The sequence below is a fragment of the Staurois parvus genome, unplaced genomic scaffold (assembly GCF_062004578.1).
Source record: "Staurois parvus isolate SC_StPar_1 unplaced genomic scaffold, SC_StPar_1.0 ptg000154l, whole genome shotgun sequence".
Taxonomy (NCBI): domain Eukaryota; kingdom Metazoa; phylum Chordata; class Amphibia; order Anura; family Ranidae; genus Staurois; species Staurois parvus.
Window position 1 is genome coordinate 15,500,274 of NW_028317950.1, and position 14,301 is coordinate 15,514,574.

The window sequence follows — 14,301 nt, forward strand, 5'->3', positions numbered from 1 at the left end:
TAGGTAAAATGGTAACATGCATTACAAAAATTGCAGAGGGTTGAGATTATAGCCAGCGAAATGTGGTTCACCCTATTAGGGACAATGTTTGTATGTGATTCCACAACTGTTTTTACCGATCAAGTTTTGATTTTTATAGTTTTGGAGAGACCAGGGAAAGGTTAAAAGGACACTGTTAATACACAAATTAATCTTATTTCTTCAAAGGTCATTGCCATTTGATTTTTGCAGTCTTCAAGAGCTAAGCTTGGTAAAAATTCTTTAGCATTTACATTTTTAGGATTATCAGATGATGCCCTCTGTGGTGCCTTCCGCAGGTCCTTACATCACTACAGGTCATGTCTGGTGGTTGGAACTACAGAGTGCAACGAGAGGCCAGGCATATGAACCCATCTCAAGTCAGTGGTTTGTGTTGCTTTCAGGAATTTTTCCTTACATTTCAGAGACAGGAAGTTGAGTGGAAATCTTTCTAAAGTCTCCTAGATTGTAAGCTCGAAAGAGCAGGGCCCTCGATCCCCTCATGTTTTGCATTGTATTGGTATTGTTCTGTCACATGTTCTGTCTCCCTTTGTAATGTACAGCGCCGAGCGAACTATTGGCGCTTTATAAATACTGTATAATAATAATATAATAATAATAAAGTGAGTGAACCCCCTTAAATCTAGGTTCACATCTGTATGTTTGCTGCAGGATGTGTTTGCACAGGTATAGCAGCCCTTTTATTTGAATGTGCTGCGGTACTTGCGGGAAACGCAGTACCTGGAGCTGCACAGAAACAGCATGGTGCTTTGGCACCATTCAGTTCTGCATGTGTCTGCAGAAGAGAACGCACCACATTTTCTAATGCATGGGGGCGCCATTAGCAATGAATGGCACCCACCTGCATCTCCTAAACAGAAGCATGTTTTAGCTGCGGGTGCCTGGGGGTTCAGGAACTTGTGCAATTTACATGCATTCTTGCACTAATAGTGTGAACCTAACTTTAGACTGTTGTAACTGGAATAAACAGGTGTCCCCATTGGAATATTTCTCTCACCTTGTTCTGGTGATAGCTGTAAAATGTTGGTTTTTCCCATCACGGCAGGACAAACTAGTAGGGAAGCAGGCCGTAATGAAAACTTGACAGATGTTCTAACTCTTTCACACTTTCCAAAACAAAACAAAAAAAAAGGTTTGTCTTTACATAAACTTAAGGACTGCTGTGGACAAACTCCACACTAATAAATGATAAATGTTTCACTAGGGACATCTATTGGGGTCCAAAAGGGGAATTTCCCTCCCTTTGTAGATGTATGGTATCACTTTCTGTTGTCTTCAGGAAGGGAAGAGAAATCTCTACAATGGGACATAAACAGCGTAAATTAAACCAACAGGGATTTTAACCCTTCCCTGTTTTATCCAAAACTAAAATAAAATGTGGTTGTACATACTTTCAATACAATAGTCTCTTTTGATTAGAAGTTCCATTAAAGCAGAGTTCACTTCAGATACATTTGAGAGTGCAAGATGACGCTGTTTATAATTCTTGATACCTGTGCAGTCTCTGAATTTACGACTGTGTACACACCTTGCCCAAACAGCTTCTCTGCTGCTCTCACTCTTGGCAGGCAGAAAAATCTCATCACAGCTGCACAGCTCATTCTCTGTCTACTGGTCTTTACTCTGTCCAGCCAGTGTAAAAATGCATTACACATGCACACACAGTTCAGGACCTCTGCTTCTTCTTAAAATGGTGATAAACGCCACCAAAATAAAATTTAAAAATGACCCAGCTGCAGGTATTGCTATAGTGCTAGTATGCACCACATACTAGCATATTGTGGCAGACTTAAATGGCAAATGATGCCCTCCAGTGATGCTCTGTCACCCCTCTTGCTGGTCCTGGGCACTTCCATCTTTGCCTGGTCTTGAATGGCCAGGCTGCAATTTAATTTACTCCCATGCGCACAAGAGCAGTTCAATAAAGGGCCAACAACACTGCAAACCCAAGGGAGTGGATACAGATAGAAAAACAAAGCAGGAGTCATTACTGTGGACACGCAAGAGCAGAGTATGCTCAACAGTCCAGGGAAGCATGACAACAAACAGAATTTGCAACTTAGGCAGGGTCAAGTTGGTTCTGCCAGGCATTCGCAGCTTCTGGGTCTTTAAAGAAATGAACATGATCCTCAGCCACCACACGAAGATGGAATGGATAAAGCATGGCGTATTTGAGATGGCGGACTCTGAGACAACGTTTGATCTTGGTGAACCCATTGTGCTGCTCTTTGACCTCAGTGGAATAATCTGGAATCGCCTACAGCCTTTGTCTTGAGGTAGGGGATGTTTCCCTTTTCCCTGAATAAGCAAAGTATACTATCCCGATCAATTTGACAATGAAGGTTTAGGCTGCTTTAAAAACTGATCTGCCGCAAAAACACAGTAAAAAGGCGTAGGTGTTTTTGCCACGCTTTCTGAGCATTTTTAAAGGGCACGTGACTTAAAAACTGCTCCAAAAACGCTTCCCAGAGGCGGTTTTGAGGCACGTTTCAGGCTTTTTCCATTGATTTCAATGGGAAGAAGTGTTTCTGGTGTGTTTTTTTTTTTTTTTTTTTTTTTTTTTTTACTTTCCAAACATGCCCCAAAGATGCTGCCAGCAGGAGTTTTTACACCATACCGCAAGCACACCGTGTGAAAACATACATAAATGTACATTCACATACATAGGGAAGCGTTTTTCTTGAGCTTTACAGGCACTTTTTTAACACAAAAATGCTTCAAAAACTCCTCCGTGTGAAAGTAGCCTTAGGGAGGTGCAGCTTACGGGGGTGGTTTTGCCACCATACGTTGTACCTGCTCCACCACAAAGGATGAAGAGAAGGCATCCAGGCCAAGTGGTAATGAGCAGCTCCTTTAGGAAAGTAACCAGGTGGACGCCCTCTGCCCCCTTAGGCCGATGAAACAAAGGTTAATGCACCTCATTCTATTCTCCAGGTCGTTCTGAGCAGCTACGCCACCAGCTATCCCAACTCCAGCAGAAGTGTTTTGCAGCAGGGGTAGGGCATCCTGCACGCAGCCCATATGATGCTCTGCTCGGAGACTCTATCCCAGAGCTTTGGGAGGCATTGCCTAATCGGAGAAATGTCAACTTTGACTTCTTCAATCTTTATAAGAATCACCTGAAAAGCCGAGATGGCTCCAAGCGCTTTGCAATGCCGGCCACGGCCTGGTCAGCAGAGGAGTCGTCGCCATCTTCCCCCTGCTGGTCTCTGTCTTGGTGCCAAAAATTGCCCAGCTTGGTGCCAGCTTTCGATGGCTTGCAAGGAGGAGGCATAGTCGCCAGTGCAGGGATCTTCAGGAGTAGATTGGGTCAGTTGAGGAGCAAAATAGGGCTACATGTTCAAAGGATTAATCTCTCATGGAACTCAGGTCACCCACATCCTACTCCATGCTGCTTCAGGCCAAGCCACCAAGATTTGGCTTTAGTACCGCTTTAAGCTGGCCCTAGATTAATTTAAATTTGGCCAGTTCAATAGGAACTGGTCAAACTTTCGATCAGTGTGTTGCCCTCGCTGTTCGATAAAAGTCCGTCAGAAGGATTTCTGTTAAATGGACAAGTTGGAAAATTGTTCCCAATCAGTGGCAGCAGCTGCTGATCAGTACATTTTTGCAGCAGTTGTATGCACTGTCAGAATACAGTATCCTGGCTGAGGGGGTCCTCCATCCACCTTGCTTGTGTGGATGAAGGAATCTGGCTAAACGAAGAGAAAAAATTTCTGTGACCAACCTTTATCTATCAGACTTTTATGTAGAAAGCAGTGATCACTGGGGGGAGAGAACTGAGGAATGCTCCCTAAAATAAATGAATAAATTAAAAAAAATAACCAGTTAATCGGCAGTTTCATTTATCCTAGCATGTTCCTCTCAGGCAGACTTTGAGAGATTAGTCATAGACTTTTGACTGAAGTTCAAGGTACAGTTTTATTCAGTTATTTTGCTGTATATTGTGACACATTGCAGTAAACTAACTTCTGACATTGATAAGAATCTTGGGTAGTATTGCATAGTTGGCGGCTCTGCCAGAAATCTGTTTCTCCTCTTGTCCTGAGATGACCAAGTTATACCTTGACATTTGCTCGCATGACTGGTTTTAAATGGAGTCTATAGTGATGTTTTTTGCTGAGAGAGACAAGTATTTAAGCCATGGGGTGGGGATGATCAGGAAGGATAGAAGTGTTCTAGGATGAAGGAAATCAAAAGCAAGGGGTTGTAGGATAATTTAGTAAAAATGTTTTTACTTTGTAGTGGTCACTGGGGGAAAGTGGAGCAATGAGGAGGTAAACAGACTTATTCAGGCTGTGAAGATCTTTATTCTGAGCTCACTAAAGCGCAAGGACGGGAAGGACTTCTCCAAGAAGGAACCAAAGAAAATCCGTAAGGAAATGCTGTTCACGGGTATTCCCTGGCGCAGAGTAGAGGAGATGGTGCAGACAAGGAACTGGACACACTGCAAATCAAAGTGGTAAGCATGTTATATTTTAAATGGTACTGCCACCATCTGTCTCCTAAGACTCTTTATTGGTCCTTTCAGGTGTTATGTGGCCCTACTGACCAATACAGAGGCTTAAAGGGTGGAAAGTTGCCTAAATTAGCTTTTACAGGGAAATTCAAGACTTTATTTCAGCTGCCTATGTTTTTGGATTTATTTATGACATTGATCTGGGTTTTTCCTGAAAGATGGCCTCTACCTAATGGAGTTTTAATTATATACAGAGTCTAAATTGACCAGATTGGTGACAAATCTTGCCAATGCCAGGGAATTGGGTTCACTTTTGCACCAGACCTACTAACAGCTCATACTCTCCTTCACCATCAGAAGGAATGAGAAATACCCAGTAGTCCAGTAGTAATAGAGTTTTGGACCCCCTCTCTTTCCTGCTGGTGCTGGGCAGTTGGCCATTCAGGCCCTCAAACCTGTGTAATCTCCAGTTAGGGTCAACTTTTCGATATATGAATTATCCACAAGAGGCAGTAGTATCAACGCAAAGCAAGATATAGAGTATCCGCTTGCCGACCGCATAACAGTATTATACGGCGGCAGAGCAGCTCTCCTGTGCTGAATCATGTACCTAGTACGTGATCCAGCTCTACTGGGTAGGTGGTGCACGCACCTGCTGACCCGGCTGTACTGTGATTTGTTACAGCACAAGCCATTTTGTGGGTCTTGCCCAATGATTGAGCACCTAGACCCGTTTAGTGGCTCAGTGATTTATGGACAGAGCTCTGTGATGGTAAATGTCACAGAGCTCTGTATAGGTGACAGGTGATCTTTTTTTCATCCCCTGCTAAGCAGGGGGGAAAAAAACACAAGATCCCTTAGTAAAATCAGCACATACATTAACACTTTCTAGGCACACAGTTACCTGATCCTACCCAGTGTCACTAGTACAGTGTCAATGCATAATATTAGCACTGAGCACTGTATTGGTGTCAGTGGCAACTCTCAGTGCCAGTGCCTGCCACACTATCACAGTGCTGCTAGAAGTCGCTGATTGCCACCATTACTAGTGAAAAATAAACAATTACAAATTCCAGTGTATATATACCATCATTTGTAGATGCTATAACTTTCATGCAAACCAATTAACCGCTTCCTGACTGCCCTATAGCAGAAGTACTGCTACAGGGTGGCAGGGATGCGTAAAATCACGTGTGTGTTTGTGTGTGAGATTTTATATTTCCGGGTAGGAAGCACGCTCCCTAACACGCCGCTATTGGCTCCTTGGCCGGGACTCGGTGATTGTCGGCGGAGCTGACGGGAGAGGTCTGTATGTAAACAATACAGATTTCTCCCTTGTCAGCAGGAACAGGCTGCTTTGTATTGCTCTGCACCGCAGAGCAATACAAAGCAGCTTGTTTCCCTATCAAAACGCACACAGTTAACCCTTTGATCGCCCCAGATGTTAACCCTTTCCTGCCCAGCGCCATTAGTACAGTGTCAGCGTTTTTATTAACACTGATCACTGTATTAGTGTCACTGGGGATGTCGGTGGCAGTAAGTTTTCCCCCAGTGTCAGAATGGTCACTGCAGTCCCACTATAAGTCGCTGATCGCCGCCATTACTAGTAAAAAAAAAAAAAAAAATCCACTATATATACTGCCATTTGTAGACGCTATAACGTTCACATAAAATTGTTGGTCTTTTTTTTGTTTATAGAACAAAAAAAAAACGCAAAAGTGATCAAATACCACTGAAAGAAAGCTCTATTTGTGGGAAAATAATGACATAAATTTAATTTTATGTACAATGTTGCATGACCGCGCAATCGCCGTATTGCAAACAATGGCCTGGTCAGGAAGAGGGGTAAATCCTCTGGTAAAAAAAAATATTAAGTGTATATTAGCCACTTACTCTTCAAAGACATGTAGCAGAATACACTGGCCTGAATTTATAAAGAATTTTTTTTTTTTTAAATTGGATGTTTTATAGCAAAATGTAAACTTTTTTTTTTTATTTTCGGTCTATTTTTAGTTTATATAATAAACAATAAAAACCCAGAAGTGATCATTTACCACCTAAAGAAAGCTGAATTTGTACAAAAAGAAATAAATTTTAATTGGATACAGTGTTGCATGACCTCGCAATGGTCAGTTAAAGTAGTGCAATTAAATGGCCTACTTATGAATCGGGCTAAATCTTCTGGAGGGCAAATGGGTATGCTTATGTAATTAGCAAATATGACTGCCTTCATGTACATATATAATTACAAATGATGTGTAGAAACTACATTTTTAAACATTGACACGTATTGATAATATTTACAACAAGCTGATCTTTTATGCCTTGTTCACACTAGTGATTTCAGATGCGATTTAAGTTGCACAGGGTGTAGATATTTGCCAGCACACCACCGATTCAAGTTCGATACAAACCGTTTTTATTGACGTATGATTGCATCCTCTTAGATTGTGACCTCCAAGGAGCAGGGCCCTCCTATCCCTCTTGTATTGAACTGTATTGTTGCTGTATTGTCTCCCGTTATATTGTAAAGCGCTGAGCAAACTGTTGGCGCTATATAAATCCTGTATAATAATATTAATAACAAACGAGAGTACAATGTTTTGGGGTCACACAGAACCCTTTCGTCAGACATATGAATTGCACGGAATCACAGGACAATGGAAATCAGTGTTTTCAATGGTACCCGTTCACATCAACGCATCGCAACACAGCTTGATTTTTAAAAAGGGTCCTGTACTACTTTGGTGTGATTCCAGCATGATTTTGGCCCCATAGACTATACAAATCCAAATTGCACCCAAGTTGAACTACACAATTGCAGTGAAAATCAGATCAAAATCAGATTGTAGTAGTTTGAACCTAGGGAATCCATCAGCTGGTCTGGCATGGGTTAGTTCACTTTGCACTGCACCGTGATTGTTTTAAAGGGCAATGTTTTATACAGAATTCACATTGTTTTTTTAGAATTCTGCAGGTTTATTAAAACCCCAAAAACTATTTACATAGAAAACTGTGCTTTTTCTTTTTTTGTTTTTATTGTAGGAATGATGTTCTGCTAGTGCGAATGAATGATGGTATTCGCAATTGTGCACGACTTTGTGGCTTACAGACCAACATAGAAATTATCAAATGGTAAGTATGAGAATAATCTAGTCCTAGTGTTCCTTATGTTTAAATTTTTTTATTTTTTTATGAACACCTTCTGAGTGACTTATGATTCTTAAATAGTTGGGAAGGTGTTGGTGGGGTTACCTAGACATGCGTAAACCTGCATTTCCCAAACCATGTCATGGATGAATCCTAGCCTGTTTTGACTGGAAAAGCTTCCATAAAAATCATCATTTTTTTGCTAGAAGGTTACTCAGGACTCCCAAATATATATATGTGTGTGTGTGTGTGTGTGTGTATATATGCATATATATATATATATATATATATATATATATATACACATAGAAAAGCAACAGCAGAAAAAGACTAAGTCTGCATTTTTATTTTTTTGGTTTGTTTTAGTTTTTGTTTTTTTCATTTATTGTCTCAGTATAGATCTATGTATGTCTCATGCATTTTTGAAGCTATTTTACTGTTGACTGGCTCACTACCTCTGCTGGAAGTTTATTCCAAGCATCAACTACTCTTTCAGTAAAATAAACTAAACTGGAGGAAAGTTGAAAACTAATCTCAGAAAGTACTAAGGTCATGTCCCCGTGTTCTTGATTTTAGTTTCATGTTTAAAATACTGTCCTCCTGAACCTTATTCACCAATTGATTTGTTTAAAGGTTTCAGTCATGTCTCCTCTTTCCCTTCTTTCCTTCAGACTGTACATGTTAAGTTCCTGAAATTGCTCTTGATATATTTTATCCCCCAGACCTTTCACTATTTTGCCCATCTCTGGACTCATTCTATCTTCTCAATATTTTTTTGTAAGTGAGGTCTCCAGAACTGGACACAATATTCTAAATGAGGTCTCACTAAAGAAGCATGGTACCGTGATGGGTTACCACCAGTGCAATAAGTCCATCCGTGAAATTTACTTGCTACTAAATATTCCACGGTCAACTGTTAGTGGTATTATAACAAAGTGGAAGCAACTGGGAACAACAGCCACTCAGCCACCAAGTGGTAGGCCACGTAAAATGACAGAGCGGGGTCAGCGCATGCTGAAGCGCACAGTGTGCAGAAGTCGCCAACTATCTGCAGAGTCAATAGCTAAAGACCTCCAAACTTCATGTGGCCTTCAGATCCGCACAACAACAGTGTGTAGAGAGGTTCATGGAATGGGTTTCCATGGCCGAGCAGCTGCATGCAAACCTTACATCAACAAGTGCAATGCAAAACGTCGGATGCAGTGGTGTAAAGCACACCACCACTGGACTCTAGAGCAGTGCAGACGTGTTTTCTGGAGTGACGAATCATGCTTCTCTGTCTGGCAATCCGATGGACGTGTCTGGGTTTGACGGTTGTCAGGAGAACGGTACTTGCCTGACTGCATTGTGCCAAGTGTAAAGTTTGGTGGAGGGGGGATTATGGTGTGAGGTTGTTTTCAGGGGTTGGGCCCCTTAGTTCCAGTGAAGGGAACTCTTAAGGCATCAGTATACCAAGACATTTTGGACAATTTCATGCTCCCAAAATTATGGGAACAGTTTGGGGATGGCCTCTTCCTGTTCTAACATGACTGCACACCAGTGCACAAAGCAAGGTCCATAAAGAAATGAATGAGCAAGTTTGGGGTGGAGGAACTTGACTGGCCTGCACAGAGTCCTGACCTCAACCCGATAGAACACATTTGGGATGAATTAGAGCGGAGACTGCGAGCCAGGCCTTCTCATCCGACATCAGTACCTGACCTCACAAATGCACTTCTGGAAGAATGGTCAGACATTCCCATAGACACAGTCCTAAACCTTGTGAACAGCCTTCCCAGAAGAGTTAAAGCTGTTATAGCTGTAAAGGGTGGGCCAACTCAATATTGAACTCTACGGACTAAGATTGGATGCCATTAAAGTTTGTGTGCATTAGTGATGCACTGAAATTCCGGTGGCATAAACCCTTCAGCCGAAAACACTCCTTTCGGCTATCAGCCGAAATGAAAAAAAGCACCTATACAGGTGCCGAAAAAACCCTGCCCCTCAAAGCTGCCCACCCCTCGCCGCCACCGCTCGGTAATTCAGTCTTACCTGAGAAACCATCGATCCCGGCACTGGGCTTAGAGATGGGTGAAGGAAAGATGGCCAACACACATCTCTATGCCCTTGGAGGACCGGAGCGATGTCACTTCTGGTTCCGACCATATTTGTTTATTTATTTATTTATTTTTTTTAAGCACTAGATCAGTGCTTTTTTGATCCAATGCTTTACATTGCAGAGGAGGGATATGGGGTCTTATTGACCCCATATCTCTCCATGAAGAGGACCTGTCACTAATTATTCATATCACAAGGGATGCATGCATTTCTTGTGATAAGAATAAAAGTGATTAATTTTTTTTTTTTGCACTGTTCCTTTTAAAAAAAAAAATTGTACATATATTTTTTAAAAAAAGTTTAAAGTACCCCCGCCCCCCTGTGCGCACTTAGTGGTGAACGCATACGTAGGCCATGCCCACATATGTAAATAGTGTTGAAAGCACACATGTGAGGTATCACCACGAATGTCGGAGCAAGAGCAGTAATTCTCACACTAGACCTCCTCTGTAACTTTACACTGCTAACCTACAGAAATTTTTTAAGCATCACCCATGGAGATTAAGTACCGCAGTATCATGCCATTCCACGAGCGTGCGTAATTTTAAAGCGTAACATGTTGGGTATCTATTTACTCGCCGTAACACCCTCTTACATATTTTACAAAACAATTGGGGTGTGTATATGTATATATTTTTTTTTTTATCAAAGTGTATTTTTTTCCAAAAAATATATTCATTTTTAAAAACTGTACATTTCGGTTTTCGGCCAAGTGCATTTTGTATTTTCGGTTTTGGCACCAGAATTTCCATTTCGGTGCACCACTAGTGTGCATATAAAGGCAGACATCTCAATATTGTTAGCAATACAGTGTATATATGTTTTTTGTTTTTTTTTTTTTGTTTTTTTTTATTTGTACAGCGACTTTTTCAAAATTTTTTTGGTAAAAAATTCACTTTAATGATTTTTAATGCAAAAAGATACAATATATAACCCAATTTTTTGGTAAAATACAAAAGGTGATGTTATGCTGAAAAACTAGATACCTAACGTTGTCATGCTTTACGTGACAAACTCTGATACTGAAAAATCTCCATAGGTGACACTTTAAAAATTTTTACAGGTTACCAGTTTAGAGCTGCAAAGGAGATCTAGCACTAGAATTATTGCTCTCGCTATAATGTTCGTGACGATATTTCACATGAGTGGTACACATACCATTTACATATGTGTGTGCGATCTACGTATGTGTTCACGGGGGTGCTGTAAAAAATGTTTTCCTTTTACACTAAACAAGAAGAAAAAAAAGACAAAACTTTTTTTTATTAAGGAATAAACTGCAAGAACAGCATAATAACAAAGTATAGTATACAACAGGAAAAAGGCACATAAGTAATAATCATCTTAATAAAGTACAATCATGTAAGAAATGTCAAGTACATGAATAAGTTATGCAGGAAGATATGTAGAGTAATAAAACTACCAACGAATGAACAATATCAAGCAAACAATGATGATCCATCAGTTAAACAGTAGATACGGATGAGTTTTCCAACCATTCCACTTTCTGTCAAATAAGTGCATCTACACTGTCCTTTTTTTTACATTTTTTTTAATCCCTTTTATTTCTATCATAAGAAATGTAATCATCCCTTATGAGAGAAATAAGGCATGACCGGTCTCCTTTATGAAGACATCAGGGATCTATAAAACCCCAGATCTCTCCTCTACTCTGGAAAGCATGAGATTAAAAAAAAAAGTGATCTCATGCTCTCCAAAAAAAATGGCAGTGTTTACATTTGTTAGATGCAGAAGTGACATCATGACATCGCTTCTGGCCTCCCAGGACCATAGAGATGCTCTGATAACCTGGCAGCACTGCCAGATCGGATTAGCCACTTGGATGACTTGTATTGTAGGGAATCACTGGCTTAAAGAAAAAAAGATACTGGGATGATGCTGGTAGGCCGGTGTAACCACTGAAAGCCTAGGACGTCATATGACATACTATGGGTGGAAAGTGGTTAAAGATACATTGGCCACAATTGCTAAAGATAAGAAATGTTTGCAATGGCCCAGTCAGATATAGCCTTTAATATGCCTGATGATATATAGCAATTACTGGCAAGGACCTTAGATCTCAGGAGTCTTCAATCCAGGTAATAACTGCATAGTTCAGCTGGATACTCCCTGGCACCTCCTTTTCTCCCTGAATCTGAGACTTGAGCTAAAGCCCTTTGCCAACGATTGCTAGATCTGGATAATCTGGCTTACTGAAGGCCATCACTCGCCACCTTTGCCATACTTGCAGTACAAACAGCAACTGCCCCAACCTATTACTGGCCTTTGCAGCAAGGAACACATGGAAGGACGACGCATGTCAAACAACAAAGATTCCCAGCTCAACTTACCAATTTATTAGATGCAGGCTGGTTGCTAAGTTGAGCTGGGAATCTTTCTGTTTGACCTTTGCCATACCTAGCCCTGTCTACTCCACAGCACTACAACTGCTGATACCCTCCCATTGTGAGATGCATGTGAGACACAAATAATGAGTTTGTCTCCGTCAGGGAAGGTAAAGGAAGGTTCTTATTTACTTTTGAGGTTTGTGCAAAACCAGATTTGGCACTTGTTGACTATCATACAGGAGCCTTTAGTGGTACTTTCAGCACTTGACAGGAATATTTGAGAGGCTGGTGCAGGTATGTACACCTTCAGGTGCCTGTATTTCTTACCTGCGGCCCCTCATATGGCGACAGTGTATGTTTAACTTTACTGTACATTGATCCTCTGCATTTTTTTCAAATCGTTGAGAACTGTAGGTGAATAGGATATGCAGGATTAAGCTGGCCATAGATGGATTGAATTTCTGCCAGTTTATCAGGGACTGGACAAATGTTTATCAGTGCGTGGCCAATACAGTTCAAGCAGACAAGCTGGAGAATGTGTCGAGAGTCCTTTCTGGAAGTGAACCACACCCGCAAGATTTAATAGAAGTCTATGGCTCAGTGCAGCTAACCCGCAAGAAAGCTCAGCATAGTGAGGGCTCATTTACATTTAAGGTTTGGGGGGCAGTAAATAAAAAACCATAGTTGAGATGTGTTTTTACTACACACTCCAAACCACTGGTGTAACGTTAGGGGTCTCAATGGTGACACCCCCCACCCCCACCCCATGCTTCAGGGAACACTGTGTGGCCTCCCTGTCACATTTTGTTTTACATTTGGACAGGGGAAACAGTGATGGCAGCACATACAGGAATCAATACTCTCCATTTTCTTCCTGCAACTGTTGAAAGCCGGTTTCTCCTCCTCTCCCTCCTACTGGCATTCAGTGACTGCAGGAGGAAAATGTTTATTATGCTATACAAAAAAAAAGAAATTGAAATTCGGAACTATTGTGGCATGTGACCGGTTACTAAATCACGCTGTTCAATTACACTATTTGCACAGTGTCCTCCTCTTTTAAACAAAAGGCAGTTTCTGTCAAGGAGCTGTGCCTGCAGCAAAGTTTTTCAGTTGCTCCTTTTAGTGCTGACATTCATAAAATGCAAGTGACACACAACTCCATAAGCCAAACTGCTATGCTTTGGATTAAACGCCAGACATGACAAAGGGTCAGTCAGGAACTTAAAGGCATTGTACACTTTCAAATGTTTTAACTAGCTATTAATGTAGTTCAATTCCTTGCAGTGATTGATTGTTTGCCCCACTTTGTTATGGGCTCAAGTTTTTTGTGGCTGTAGTTTGTAGTGTCAAGGCTGATCGATTCTCTTATGTCCAAGTATTGTTTCAGCTAGCTTGTCCTTGAGTGCCAAGGGACAAAACATTTGCTCTGTGTCACATCACAAATGTGGCAGTGCTAATGTGATAGAAAAACCTCTTGCAGCTGCATAGTGAGCTTTCTGTGTCTGTGAATGCTCTGTCTGCATGTGTCTTTGTCAGATCTAATTACTATTTAAACAAATCAAAACAGCTGCACTTTGCTGTAGCTCCTTTTTTTTTTTTTTTTTTTTGTAGAAAGTTAGTCCTAATGTGTACTGATTACTTTGTAGCTCTCACCTGCTCCAGCAGTAAAGTAAGGCTACGTTCACACTAGTGTTGTGTGCAGGTGGCAGAGAGGCGTTTGGGAAGCGTTTTTACCGCTTCCCAAATGCCTCTGACAATTCTGCACATTACAGCACATGGTGCTGTTTTAACGGGAGCGTTAGTGTCGCGGCAAAACGGACGCCTCTGGTCGAGTCAGGAGGCGTTGAAGCCTCCTATTCTAGTCTATGGTGTCGCTCCGCAAACGCCCGGCCGGCGTTTGCGACGCGGTTGCGGGGCGTTTGCGGAGCAGTAACACCATTTAAACATTATAGGCGTTTGCGGAGTGTTTTTAACGCTCGTCAAACACCTAGCAAGTGCCGCTAAACCGCGCATGCGGCGTTTGCAGAGCGTTAAATAACACCCCACAAACGCCGGACCAACGCTTGCCAAACGCTATAGGGGCGTTTGGCAAGCGTTGGTAAAACAGTCAAGTGTGAACGAGCCCTAAGAGACCCAGGGGTTGTGGGATATGTACTTTCTTCATAGTGTCAGTTTCATACTACAGACAGAGGTCAAGCATTAACCTTT

At 41.5% G+C, this 14,301-nt stretch overlaps 1 protein-coding gene across 1 annotated transcript in view; it reads left to right on the forward strand.

Annotated features, from left to right (window-relative positions):
• Positions 1-14,301, forward strand: part of TTF1 (transcription termination factor 1) — a 64,821-nt gene that overhangs the window by 36,419 nt on the left and 14,101 nt on the right. Inside the window, exons 8-9 of the mRNA XM_089675093.1 lie at positions 4,285-4,501; positions 7,544-7,633. Coding sequence (XP_089531219.1) covers positions 4,285-4,501; positions 7,544-7,633 — 307 coding nt within the window. The remainder of the gene's footprint in view (positions 1-4,284; positions 4,502-7,543; positions 7,634-14,301) is intronic.